Here is a 14,721-nt window from a genome sequence, read left to right as displayed (position 1 = left end):
ACATCAACATGTGCCACGCTGATAGGCTCCTACCCAAAAAGACTGAGTGCTGTAATAAAAGCCAAAGGTGCTGCAACAAAGTATTAGTTTAAGGGTGTGCATATTTATGCACCAGGTTATTTTAAGTTTTTTATTTTATATTTTTCCCCTTTAAAGGTTTCAGTTTATTTTTCAATTATATTGTACAGGTTATAGGTCATATTAAAGGTGGAAAAAGTTGTGAAATTATTTATCTTGCTGTCATTTTTTTACATCACAAAAACCTGGCATTTGAACAGGGGTGTGTAGACTTTTTATATCCACTGTACATGATATACAAAGCACAATAAGTGCAACACAACAAAATGAACCAGTTGGAAGATTTATTCAATGAATGCAACAGAATGCTGACTATAGTTTGATTATTAGCCACAAGGTCACTATTGTGATACTGTTTCAAAGCTTTAATGTCCTTTGCTGTCCTAATATATTTTCTGTTCATTTATGAAGACTGGTTTTTGTTGTGGAATTTTTTTAAAGTAGTCTCCACTTCCAAATCACACCAGCATTAAGACTGTGAGGAACCCAGGCTAAAGATAAAGCTCTATAGACAGAGATTGGATATTGAGAGTAACTGGCTGCTATTGATGGTACTGATAGTACAGTAATGCAAATCTCTCTCATATTCTAATCATACCTCCAACTAGAATCTGGGACCACTCTGAGTGTGGTCTGAGCAAACCAGTCACAGTGTCCTTTTTGTGTGTATTCGCCTCTGCAACTAGAACAGTCCATTAAAGCCGTGGGCAGATTACAAAGGATGTACAGTTCTGTAAAAAAGTATTGAAGCTTTTTTCCCTTAATAAATGAAATAATTATTTAAAAACTGCATTTTGTATTTTCTTGAGTAATCTTTGTGTAACATTAAAATTTGTTTGATGGTCTGAAAATTTAGTGTGACAAATATGCAAAAAAAAAAAAAAAAATCAGCAAGTGGCAAATACTTTTTTACAGCACTGTATATTCATGCCAGGTTGAACAGGGCTTGAGCTCATACTGGAACAAAAGCAGACACAGCCACAGTCATCCAATTAACATATCACATATCCCAAAGTCAATAGTCAATACAGTGAGTGAGTGGCCATGAAGTCACTTTCACTATTATCAGCCAGTGATAATAGTGAAAGTGACTTCATGGCCAAGTATGGTGACTCATACTCAACCCACTGACAATTCCTGCTGGTCCTGAGACTTGAACCCGCCACTTTCGGGTTACAAGTCAGACTCCCTATCCTACCATTAGGCCCTGACTAATAAAGTTGAATCACAAAGCAATGCTTTATTCACTTTTTTGTATGTAGCTTGGATGTTGACAGAGGAAGTAACATAAAAAATCACTGATATAAGTATTGATAAATTTTGACCTAAATTTGTCCTTTTATAAGTAAAATTTTGGATGGTATAAGTAAAGGCTGTTGTTTGGGTTTGAGAATAATCAATTATGTAATATTGGACAGTGGATTTAACTACACAAACATAGGCACATCAAAAAATTGCTGAAAAAGTTGTGTCTGGTCAGTTAAACTCAGTCAGTCTGACATCTAACATCTGTCAGTTAAAGCTGAGTTTGAAACTGCAGTAAAACTCCCATTAAATAAAAGACAGAATTAAAGTGATAAAGCCTGAACTTTGCAACATGATTTATGGTGATATTGGCAATGTCATTGTAGTGTAGACATCAAATGACATCGTATTGCCTACATGAAAGCATTTTTGGTCAATAGGCCATGAACTTGAGGTCACATAAAGGGTTTATTGGTTGAAACTTCTCCTCAAGCATGCACAATTAATTAATGAATTAATTTCATTTAAGCCAGTAAAATGGCAAACTGTGTAAAACTGTTGAAACAGTTTTTCTTGTCCGTCTTCACATGTGATGTGTCAGTCTAGGCACACTGCACCCCGATGTCCTCACTGTGGTCGCAGTTATTAACACCCATTCCACTGTGGGGGCAGCTAAAGATATCAGACTCTCTTCCTAAGCATCGCAGCTCATCCAGCCAGATCCTCCCAGATCCTACAGAATGACATTAGTGTTAGAATGCTCCCATTAAAAGAATACCCATCCATTCCAGGAAATATGCTTATTTGTGTCCTTCTAAATAATTGGCTTAATTATATGTCATTTAATGCTCTTTAACATTTAGAAATACGTATACTAATACCTCTTAAGGTCATTAATTCATACTGTCATCATTACATGGTCGCTGAAAGTCAAGGTCTTGTCTAATATAAGCTTATTAGAGATGGACACTGTATAGGAGGAAGAAGATGCAATAATAATAATAATAATAATAATAATAATAATAATATTAATAATGATAAAAAAATTATTTATAGAGCACATTTCTAAACATATGTTACAAAGTGCTTACAAATCAAGTCCTCCTCTGAGACTGTGATAGACAATAAATGAAAACCCCCATTACTTCAGTATTTTGGTTTACTTTGTCACTGTTAATACCCTAAATCAGGGGTATTCAACTAAAATTTAAAGAGGTCCAGTTAGAGAAAATTTCTTGAAGCAAAGGTCCGGAAGATCATAATGTCTAACTAGTTAGTGTGATATGTATTTAAGTAGCCTAGTAGTTTTATCAACATCTGCATGTAATCAATACCTGACTGTCAAATCAAATGAATTCAGTAAAATTCAAAAACTTTTTGACAATATTTATTGTCATGTAACATACAACTGAACATATATGTATGGCTGTAGATATGTATAATGTTCTCTCATTAACTAAGTTCTCTCTCTTTCTCCGTCTCACTCACCTGTTTCTCTCCCTTTGTTTTCTACATGTATCGCCTTTTTTCTTTTTCTTTGTACCGTCTCTTCATGTGTAACTTGCGTCTAGCTCTGTTTACACTGTAGTCGTAATGTTTACCGCATGAGATGGGGGAAGTCTCACAATACTCTACAATGAGAGGTACAAAGTATCCATAGTCACTGTTCCTGCCCAAAGCTCAATTGAATCAAATTCAAAGGCTGAATTCCCACAATCTTAGCTACTGTTTATAGACCACCTAAACCCAACCCTGATTTCATAAATAAACTCTCTATGTTTCTTGTTTCCATGTCTCCAGATGTGATATTGGGGGTGACTTTAATATTCACATGGACAATGTCAACAGCACAACCACAAGAGACTTTTCAGCCTGTTGCACTAGTGTTACTCCCATACACTCAATTTATGATCATAAACTAATCTCATTCAGTGTCAACCTGCCTCTTTTCAAAACAAATATGTACTACATCACATTCAGAAAAGTTAAAAATATTGATCTGTCATCACTTTCTTCTGCAATCAACAATCTCCTCAATGGAGATCATCTGGTCAGGAACTAATTTCTCACTACAATAATGGACTTCATGCCATCTCGAACACACCGGAACCAATAAAAACTTTGGACTGATTCTTTCACCCGCTCTGCACCCTGGTATACACCTGAACTACATCCACTGAAGTCAAAAGGTTGCCATCTTGAGTGCCTTTATAGAAAAACTGGACTAGGAATCCAGTTATTCACTGTGACGATGCCATGCTCCCCGGTTAAGCAGCGCTTCCCGGCGCGCAGATGGCACACACTTAAAGAAATAAAAAACAAGTTAAAAGTATACAGGCAAAAATCTAAATAAGAAACAGTAAATAGTAGAAGATTAACTTGAAATGACATTAAAGGAGCATGAGCGCAGATAAAATACTTTAGATAAAACACTTTCAGTTGTCATATGCCGTGCTAAAAAGAAAAGTTTTTAGCTTGGACTTAAACATTGCCAGAGATTAGGCTTGTCTAACATCATCAGGAAGACTATTCCAGATTTTAACTGCATAAAACTGAAACACTGCTTCTCCATGTTTAGTCCTGACTCTGGGCACAAGCAGAAGGCCTGTCCCTGTCTTATTCTCTGAGAGACAGGAAGCCAGTGCAGAGATCTGAGAACAGGAGTAATGTGGTTGTACTTCCTGGTTCTAGTCAGGACCCGAGCAGCAGCATTCTGAATGTACTGCAGCTGCCTTAAAGCTTGTTTTGAGAGCCCTGTGAGCAGGCCGTTACAGTAATCTAACCTGCTGGAGATAAATGACAGAGCTGGGTGTCATCCATTTAGTAATGGAAATGGATGTTATATTTCCTGAATATATTGCCAAGTGGAAGTAGGCAAATTATGAATAGGAGTGGCCCCTGGACAGATCCCTGGGGCATGCCACAAGTTAGGGTGGTTTCTATACTGTGAAGCAGTTGGAAACTGGACTGAAATTCTTCATAAAGCTTATTGAGGGCAAGATGATTATGGATCTTTGATGCAACTGTCTTTTCCAGAATTTTTTTAATGAATGGGAGATTTGAAATTAGTTGGATGTTATTTAAGTCACTGGGGTCAGAACCAGTTTTTTTGACAATAGAAGTAATAACTGCTGATTTGAGGAGTGATGGGACGAAATCTGTGCTAAGGGAGGAGTGAATGAGGTTAGTAATAAGGGGGCAAAGTGACGGAAGACAGTTTCAAGGCAGGGGATCAAGCTGGCAGGTGGATGGTTTGGATTTAGATACGAGTGAAGATGTTTTAGCCATTGTTGGAAGTTGAAAGTGGGATAGGGGCAATATAGTTGTTGTGAGAGGTTTACAGAGTAATCTTTTCTTGAGCTGTAGGGGCCCATGTTAACAGAGAAGGACTTCCCAGATAAATAAGACCTGAACCACTGGAGAACAGTCCCCTGCAATCCATAGGACACTGAGATGGTTTTAAGAGCCGGACTATTTCTGCTAAGACACGGGCTAAAACTGCTCGAAGACGGCTGAGCACACAGGAGGAATAGCAGGGTGCAGGGCTGAGGAAAATGAAACAGAAGCCCTAATCACTGAGACATTTTCCATAAAAAATGACAAAAATTTCTCACACATAGCAAGTGAAGCAACAACACCGGCATTTTCACAGCGATTAATAATTTGATTAAACACATTAAAACACACATGGAGCCTATGGCTATTAGAAGACACAATATTACTCATAAATAAAGTGTTTGCCGTCTTTTCAGCCTTCTTATAAGTGGAAAGACAGTCCCTTAACATCTGAAGAGAGACATGCAGCCTGTCCTTCTTCCTCTCAGCGTGTCTACATTCCCGTCTGAGCGCATGCATAGTGTCGTTAACCACGGCTCAGACAGCGGTTTAGCGCGCCTGGTCCTAAGAGGGGTGATAGAGTCCATACTCCTGGTGCAGGTGTCATAAAAGAGTCCGGTCAGTTCATAAACGCACTCAAAACGGGAGTTTATCAGGCCAGAGTCATTAAAAGCGGCGGAAAACTGCAAGGCCGTTAAAGGGTTAAATCACTTTGAATTACTCTGTGCATGAATTATATGAATGCTATATAAATAAACTTGCCTTGCCTCTACCTCTCCTCCAAGCCCACCGATGTACTCCCCCACTTCTCCCTCTCTGACTGTGTGACCAAAATTAAGACCTGGTTTTCACACAAGTTCCTTAAACAAAACTGAATTTCTCTTTGTAGGGTCCAAAATCACCCTCTCCAAATTTGACAGCTTTTCCATTACCATAGACAATTTCACTATCTCTCCCTCCCCTCAGGTTAAGAGTCTAGGTGGCATCCTGGACAGCACCCCCTGTCCTTTACAGCTCACATAAATAACATCACCCCATCTGCCTATTTCCACCTCTGCAATACTGGCCGTCTTCGTTCATCACTCACCCCAAACAGCACAGCAATTTTGGTCCATGCGCTCATAACATCCTGACTTGACTACTGTAACTCTCCTTTTTGGTCTACCACACAAATCCCTCCATAAACTTCATAAACTGGTTCAGAATCATATCTTGTTTAAAACCCCATCTTTTCAAACTCGCCTACCACCACATAACTCGTGCATCTTATTATAATATTCCCATAGGCCTCTTCTTATACATCTCCCCTATTGTTTTATTGTTTTCACAACTGTAAATTTTAAGTAAGTTAATCTTGTTGTAACTTGTTTTATTGTTTTATTGCATTCTTGTTTCTCTTTCTAAGGTGACTTTGAGTGTTTATTATTAGCTCCTTAGCAACAAAAAGCCGTTGCAAAGCAGCTATCAGACCACTTACACAGTGTACAAAAGACTGCCTCATTGTACTCATCTCTATCCTATTTGGTTAGTTTACGTTAGTATTACTACATGTAGTTCACATTTTCAGCCACTAGGTGGAGTTTTGAACCCACTAACGCATGGTTTGCAGTAACGTAGCTCAGAGAGATGCCGGCGTGACACGGAGATCGTGTGGTTGATTTGTTGTGTGCGTCCTTTGAAAGTGAGTAATCTTATTCGTATTTGATTCTTAGAGGTTTCATGCTCTAATTCGCCAAGTTTGTGAATTATTGTGGTTGCTTTAGTACCGTTTTATAGTGTTTGGGAAGCTAGCCGTTAGCCACTTAGCACTTATTATTAAGGCCTGCAGGCCTATAAGTGACTCCGAATATGTTCATGAGTTGTAGTTTTATTAGGATTACCTGAATACGTTGTTATGTTAGATTATGTATCTGTCATGTTGATTATGCACTAACAATTAGTGCATTGATGAGGTACATTTGTAACTTTGCAACTAAGTAATAGTTTGGACAAAGATTAATGTAGGCTTTACCTACATGTTTACTACTTTGTTGCACTTTGAATTGTTTTTACTGATACTTGTAGAGCAATATTTATGATTGTGTTTGTCTTGTTCTCTATTGCAGAAAACCACACACACACACACACACACACACACACACACCCACACCCACACCCACACCCAAAGGCTGTTCATGCAAAGGCAATTAAAGTCAAGATAAAACAGACCTGGACATTATCATTTCATCTCCATCTCAACCAACCTGAAGATATAATTGCTGCGACACCCTGAAGTGATTGCTTTTCCAGACAAACATACAAACCAGTTAGAGCCTTCATTACAAACAGAAATGAACTATTTGAAGATTTTCAATCAGGAGTTAGAGCACATCATAGTACAGAAACAGCACTGTTAAAAGTCACCAACAATCTTCTCTTAGCCTCAGATAATGGACTTGTTTCTATAGTTGTCCTGCTAGACCTTAGTGCTGCATTTGACACTACTGACCATAGCATCTTATTACAGAGACTGGAGCATGTGATTGGTATCAAAATGGACAGCATTAAAATGGACCCAATCTTATTTATCAGACAGATTCCAGTTTGTTCATGTCCATGATGAACCTTCCATGCGCACAAAAGTAAGATATGGAGTTCCACAAGGTTCTGTGCTAGGACCCATTCAGTTCACCTTATACCTGCTTCCTTTAGGCAATGTTATTAGGAAGCACTCTATTGATTACCACTGCTATGCAGATGATATTCAGCTGTATCTATCTATGAAACCTGATGACACAAACCAGTTAGCCAAACCCTATGCCATAGAGTAGAACTGTGAGTGTTGACAATGCATTGTTAAAAGGGACCTATCAGGCAAAAATCAGGGGTGCTCAAATCACGTGCTTGTTTTCCATCTATCCCTGCTCTACCCAGTGCTGATCACCTGGATCAGGTGTGTTCTGTCAATCAAAAGCTAGAAGATATCAAATCACATTGTCTTCCCCTCCTTGCACCTTTATCTGAGATAGTCATGATCTACTTTGCTCTTTCACTGTGACTGTGGTCCCTCGCTGGATTAGTGTTTAGAGTAATACCTGGATGCAATTAAAGTTCCTTCAATTAAACAAAGGCATCAGGGCTGCAACAACTAATCAATAAAATGTCTAAAAAATTATTATTAAAAAAGCTGGCAACTAATGTATTTATCAGTTAATTAGGTCTAGTGATGTGGCTGTTTGTCACAGCACATGCTGACACAGTGAGCAGTTGTGGAGGCAAAAAATGGCACCTATAGAATAGATTTACTGCTACTGTATTACTGCTAGTTTATCAATGACACAGTAATATGGAGCCAAAATACACTTCTGCTTTAATAAAGAAAATAAACCTAGCAGAGGTCCTTGATCCTCAGGGAGCTTTCAGCTGACTCTTCTGACTCTGAGTCAGAACTAAACTTGGTGAAACTGCACAGCTTGAACAAGCTTCCTATGTGACTATGAAGTATATCATAGACCTTTAGGTCACTTTTTCATTTATCCAACTTTTGTTTTCATTTTTTTGCATTCCAGCACCTATAGAGGTTTTCTAGATATGTGTACTTGACACTTTGTATGTCTTAAGTATTGTGTTAATTATTAGAGAATATTGCCTGGCGTAGAGGTATGTTGTGGGCAGTGGAATTCTTACCTGCATTGGCACTGAAGGTGGAAATAACGGATTGGAACCCCAGCATCTTGCATATCACCTTTGCATCCACAGTGTCGAAGCTGTCGTCACACACCGTGCCCCAGATCCCATTGTATCTCACTTCCACCCGACCTCGAGATCTACCCGGCACAAGACGCACATTCACTGGTGAACACAAAATAGATGTTATGGGTTTAAGAAATTAGTTTTGGTGGTGAAAATGATGGGTATATCAGCTTCTCACAGTCAGCCATAGTGGTAGAAGTTTCTACAATTTTGAATATACTGTATTTAGCTTATCTGGATTAATTAATTTTTAAAATAGTGAGCATCAGACTTAACTTTCAGACATTTTAATATTACTTCAGGTGATGTTATTAGGCTAATAAAACTAGCATTTAGTTTTAGTTACTACTTCTGTTGTTTCTGCTACTCTCCAGTAAGAGAAGATGAGATCAGATGAGACTTTATTTGTCTGGAGAAATTCCAAACGTTACAACTGCATATCCAAGAAAGAACTATCAGCAATACTTAAAGATATTTACAATGTATATACACTAAGAATATAGTAAAATAAAGTAAAAAAATATTGAAAAATATAATAAAAACAATGGGAAACATATTACACTTTGGTGTAATAGTTTTTACAATTTTGGTCTACTAAGGATGTGGGGAGTTGAGTCTACTGGGAGCAATGATGATTATACAGTCCGACAACAGCAGCAAGAAAGGACCAGAAGTGCTCAGGGAGGTGGACTTCTATCTATCAGACTGGATTTTGGATTACCTCACCAACAGTATGTGAGCTGCATGAAGGCCAGAGCAAGCTCTACCAGATGAGAAAACTGAGGTCTTTATTCCAGGTTTTGTTGGAATTTTTTCCCATAGGAATGAATGGAGAGAACGTTAAAATCCCCTTCAACTTTGTCCTCTTTCAGCTTTAACTGTGTCAGAATATTTTCAGCTAGAAACACCATTCGACCTTTAAACGGGTCAGAAGGCATTAATCTATTAGTCTTGTATTCAGCTTTTTGATATCTGTTATGGTTTTTCTTTAATGGCAGTTTAAGTTTTATGTTTTTTTTAGGAAATTTCTGATTTTTACATTGGAGTCCCCCTCCCACTCTGGGCTTAGGTCACCATAGTAACAGCTCAAAACAAAGTGGCTGTCTGTGCTTCCTACCTGTGGACGTACATTACTCATATTGTTTTTATTTGGAATACACATCGCTATGAAATTACGTATATTCCTTAATACTAACCAAAATGTGTGTAACAATCATGGTAACAAGTGAGGAGCTTTGCTCAGTTTTCAGTTAAGTTATAGTTGACGATCTGCTAGCAAGGAACAGCCCTTCTTGCTTCATTGGCAGCTCGTTACGTGTGTGTGTGTTCACAGATACTTGACGTGAACATCGGAGAGGACATTAACTCGTGCATTGTGAATTTTCATTAGGCGATTAAGAAACGTTATATTTCATTTAATCTTATCCCGTATTGCCAGCGCTAGCTTGCAGCACTAGCTTCTTGCCCGAGAGCGAGAGAGCTAGCGATTGCTGCAGGGACAAATTTAAACTATATGCACGTTATTATTTTGGTTTGTGTGAAGATAACATACCAGAGGGGATTGGAATTATCATTTGTCATTAACAGATACAAGAAAATTTAGTTTTATGTTTACATTAAAGATAGATTTTTTTTTCAAAGAAAACAACTAGGTTCAGGTGAGAAAGTGAGGTCAAAGTGACACTACCTGACTGCATTACCCAGTTGTTATGCGTAATTTTCTTTTATCTGTTAATGACAAATGATAATTCCAATCCCTTCTGGTATGTCATTGTTACATCTGCCATGTATTGATTGTGTGTGACTTTTTTTTTGCAGGAAGCGGAGGTGCGTCTGCGGGTCAACCCTTGGTGGATTGGTGCCCTTTAAAAAGGAGAGTGGGACCTTAGCTCGGGGGCGTCCTATACGGCGGCCCTGCAAACCTGGGAGCCAAGGAAGAACGTGACTCCGCCTCCCGTTGGTCTAGATTCCTGTTGCGACGCAGCAGTCCTGTGGCTTTCGGCTCCTGTCTGTATTTGCTGAGTTAGATTTGTTAAGGTGTTGGGCGCGGTGGTTTGTTTTTTTACGTTATTATTTTATGTTAGGTGTTAGATTATGTTAGGTAGGGACAGAGGAGGCTAGTCCGGTACGACGGTCCTAAGGCGGGCTGGCCTGGCTTGTTTCCTTCTTTTGTTTGGTTTGGCCGACCCTTCACCGTCTTATGTCTTTTGTTTGGTGACTTAATAGCTACAATTGTGTGCTCCTTCTGTTGTCGGAAAGCTTTATTTCATCAATAAATGATGGTTTTGAGTTTTTGTGATGTGTTTAATGTTGGCCTCTTGTTGTGTTTAGGGGAGGTCGTAACAGTCATCTTCACACAAACTAGGAATGTTCACACTGTTAACTAGTGTTTACTGAACCATTCCCCCTGGATGCCTGCCCCTCTCCCCTGCTCTCTCCCACACCCCCCGTGCACACTTCCAGGACCCTCCAGAGAGCCCTGCTTCCCCCTGGATGCCTGCCCCTCTCCCCTGCTCTCTCCCACACCCCCTGTGGGAGGGCCCACTGCTTCCCCCTGGAGGCTAGCTGCTCTCCTATGCTCTCTCCCACACCTCCGCTACACACTTCCAGGACCCTCCAGGGCCCACTGCTTCCCCCCCTGGAGGGTAGCTGCTCTCCCATGCTCTCTCCCACACCTCCGCTGCACACTTCCAGGACCCTCCAGGGCCCACCGCTTCCCCCTGGAGGCCTGCAGCTCACTGCCCCAGGCCCCACTCTACTCTTCCAGGACCCTCCAGAGCCCACAGCTTCCATCTGGAGGCTAGCTGCTCTCCCATGCTCTCTCCCACACCTCCGCTGCACACTTCCAGGACCCAATGCCTAAGTCCAGATTCTTGTACAAGGTTCCAAGAGTCTCCTGCAGCACTTTGTCCTTTCAAAATAAAAGCCCCGAAATAGCATTTTCTCAATAAAAAAGCCCTGAAACAGCAACTCAATATTAAAATGGACGTTACCTATTGGCATACAGCTTCAGGTACCAAGTGAGGCCATTTTCCATGTCAGCCATGGTTTCTGACATGGTCAGACTTTCACAATAAAAGTCTACAGTTATTTATAGGAAGACAATACATTTTTGTAAATTGCAAGGATATTTCAAAATAAAGTCCAGATTCTTTTGTGAGTTCCCATGAGAGTCCTGCAGCTCTATGTCCTTTCAAAATAAAAGCCTTTTTATAGCATTTTCTCAAAATAAAAGCACCCTCACTACAGTCGGTATTTCTCGATTATCGCAACCGCGTTGGTTGATTCAAAACGTGCCTCGGTGACGCGGTTTGCCTCGAGCTTTTCGCGGCGATCAGCAAAAAGTCGTCTAGTTCTCTTCATTATTATTCCCGCCGTTTTTCGGTCTCTATCTAGTCCTACACCGTTCGACGTACAAACGTCATTCAAACACCGTGCATAAACACCGTCGCGTTCAGCTCGATGAGGAGAGGGTTGCTTCTACTTTTTTCCGCAATATCTTTTATAGTTCCCGAGATATTTCAGATTTTGTTGGAATTGTTTCCCATAGAAATGAATGGAGAGAACGTTAAAATACCCTTCAACTTTGTCCTCTTTCAGCTTTAACTGTGTCAGCATACCTTCAGCTAGAAACACCATTCGACCTATAAACGGGTCAGAAGGCATTAATCTATAAATCTTGTATTCAGCTTTTTGATATCTATTACGGTTTTTCTTTAATCGTTTTTTTTAAGTGTTTTCTGAATTTTACATTGGTGTGTATGGGAGAGAGCTAGAGTGTGTGATGTCATCAGTGACTCCAGCTTTTGCTCTTCAGCTTTTTTCAAATTTTTTGTCTGTTTTCTTCTCTTCTTGTGTCAACTTCCAGCATTATAAACTATTTATATATCAATGTAGTAGAGATTTTTGTCTTCTTTCAGGTAATGCTGTTCTTATGTTGATAGGACCTACGGTTTTTCCACCAGGTGACCAAACCCACAGAGAGTGACTGCTCTATTTCTCATTCACTCCCATTATAAAAGAGCTCCAGGAGTTCTGGTGAAAAATACAAATGAGGGCTGTTTCTAACTCGCCACCAATCCTTCATCTTCTGGAATATCTTCACAAACAGTGTGAAAAATCACTCGCTTAGTGAAAGAATTATTTTGATAGGTCTTATAGTTTTTCTGTAGTCCTCCATTTTGTGAGGGGAAGCTTTCTCAGCTTCTCCATTCTGCGTGTGTAAAGTGGTGTGTCACTGTCACTCCCCCTCCCACTCTGAGCTTACAGTGGGTACGGAAAGTATTCAGACCCCTTTAAATTTTTCACTCCTTTCTGTCATTGCAGCCATTTGACAAAATCAAAAAAGTTCATTTTATTTCTCATTAATGTACACTCAGCACCCTATCTTGACAGAAAAAAACAGAAATGTAGAAATTTTTGCAAATTTATTAAAAAAGAAAAACTGAAATATCACATGGTCATAAGTATTCAGACCCTTTGCAGTGACACTCATATTTAACTCACATGCTGTCCATTTCTTCTCATTCTCCTTGAGATGGTTCTGCTCCTTCATTGGAGTCCAGCTGTGTTTAATTAAACTGATTGGACTTGATTAGGAAAGGCACACACCTCTCTATATAAGACCTTACAGCTCACAGTGCATGTCAGAGCAAATGAGAATCAAGAGGTCGAAGGAACTGCCCAAGGAGCTCAGAGACAGAATCCTGGCAAGGCACAGATCTGGCCAAGGTTACACAAGAATTTCTGCAGCACTCAAGGTTCCTAAGAGCACAGTGGCCTCCATAATCCTCAAATGGAAAAAGTTTGGGACGACCAGAACTCTTCCTAGACCTGGCCGTCCAGCCAAACTGAGCAATCGTGGGAGAAGAGCCTTGGTGAGAGAGGTAAAGAAGAACCCAAAGATCACTGTGGCTGAGCTCCAGAGATGCAGTAGGGAGATGGGAGAAAGTTCCACAAAGTCAACTATCACTGCAGCCCTCCACAAGTCGGGGCTTTATGGCAGAGTGGCCCGACGGAAACCTCTCCTCAGTGCAAGACACATGAAAGCCCACATAGAGTTTGCCAAAAACCACATGAAGGACTCCCAGACTATGAGAAATAAGATTCTCTGGTCTGATGAGACCAACATTGAACTTTTTGGCATTAATTCTAAGCGGTATGTGTGGAGAAAACCAGGCACTGCTCATCACCTGCCCAATACAATCCCTACAGTGAAACACGGTGGTGGGAGCATCATGTTGTGGGGGGGTTTTTCAGCTGCAGGGACAGGACGACTGGTTGCAATTGAAGGAAAGATGAATGCGGCCAAGTACAGAGATATCCTGGAAGAAAACCTCTTCCAGAGTGCTCAGGACCTCAGACTGGGCCGAAGGTTCACCTTTCAACAGGACAATGACCCTAAGCACACAGCTAAAATAACAAAGGAGTGGCTTCGGAACAACTCTGTGACCGTTCTTGACTGGCCCAGCCAGAGCCCTGACCTAAACCCAATTGAGCATCTCTGGAGAGACCTGAAAATGGCTGTCCACCAACGTTCACCATCCAACCTGACAGAACTGGAGAGGATCTGCAAGGAAGAATGGCAGAGGATCCCCAAATCCAGGTGTAAAAAACTTGTTGCATCATTCCCAAGAAGACTCATGGCTGTACTAGCTCAAAAGGGTGCTTCTACTCAATACTGAGCACAGGGTCTGAATACTTATGACCATGTGATATTTCAGTTTTTCTTTTTTAATAAATTTGCAAATATTTCTACATTTCTGTTTTTTTCTGTCAAGATGGGGTGCTGAGTGTACATTAATGAGAAATAAAATGAACTTTTTTGATTTTGGCAAATGGCTGCAATGACAGAAAGAGTGAAAAATTTAAAGGGGTCTGAATACTTTCCGTACCCACTGTAGGTCACCATAGCAACAGCTCACAAAGCAATAGCAGAGATCAAAGCTGTCTGTGGTTGGTAATTAAGAATGACTGGCTGCCTAATGTCCACTGCTGTTACACATGGGGACCATTCTCAGCTATTTAGAGCAAGTGACTCTGTGGCTGTTTTAAATGTCAGCCAAGGTGTCGTCTCCTAGCAGGCCATGTTCGGACTTTCACAATAAAAGTTACAGCCATTAATAGGAAGATATTGCATTTTTGTAAAATATGAAGAATATTCAAAATAAAGTCCAGATTCTAGTATAAGGTCCCTGCAGCACTTTGTCAGTGTCACTTTCTTTCAAAATAAAAGCCCTGAAATAGCATTTTCTCAACAGAAAAGCCCTGAAACAGGAACATGATCTTAAAATGGTCGTATACTGCTTCAGGCACGAAGTGAGGTCATTT

At 40.1% G+C, this 14,721-nt stretch overlaps 1 protein-coding gene across 1 annotated transcript in view; it reads right to left on the bottom strand.

The window, feature by feature from the left end:
- Nucleotides 1-347: 347 nt before the first annotated feature.
- marco (macrophage receptor with collagenous structure) overlaps nucleotides 348-14,721 on the bottom strand; it is a 30,176-nt gene continuing 15,802 nt past the window's right edge. The window contains exons 9-10 of the mRNA XM_026294795.2: nucleotides 8,326-8,490; nucleotides 348-2,056 (exon numbers count right to left, since the gene is read on the bottom strand). Coding sequence (XP_026150580.1) covers nucleotides 1,926-2,056; nucleotides 8,326-8,490 — 296 coding nt within the window. The 3' untranslated portion in view covers nucleotides 348-1,925. The remainder of the gene's footprint in view (nucleotides 2,057-8,325; nucleotides 8,491-14,721) is intronic.

Source organism: Mastacembelus armatus, chromosome 21 (assembly GCF_900324485.2).
Source record: "Mastacembelus armatus chromosome 21, fMasArm1.2, whole genome shotgun sequence".
NCBI classification, from domain to species: domain Eukaryota; kingdom Metazoa; phylum Chordata; class Actinopteri; order Synbranchiformes; family Mastacembelidae; genus Mastacembelus; species Mastacembelus armatus.
The sequence above is the reverse complement of the archived record's forward strand: the minus strand, read 5'-3'. Positions and strand labels throughout refer to the sequence as shown.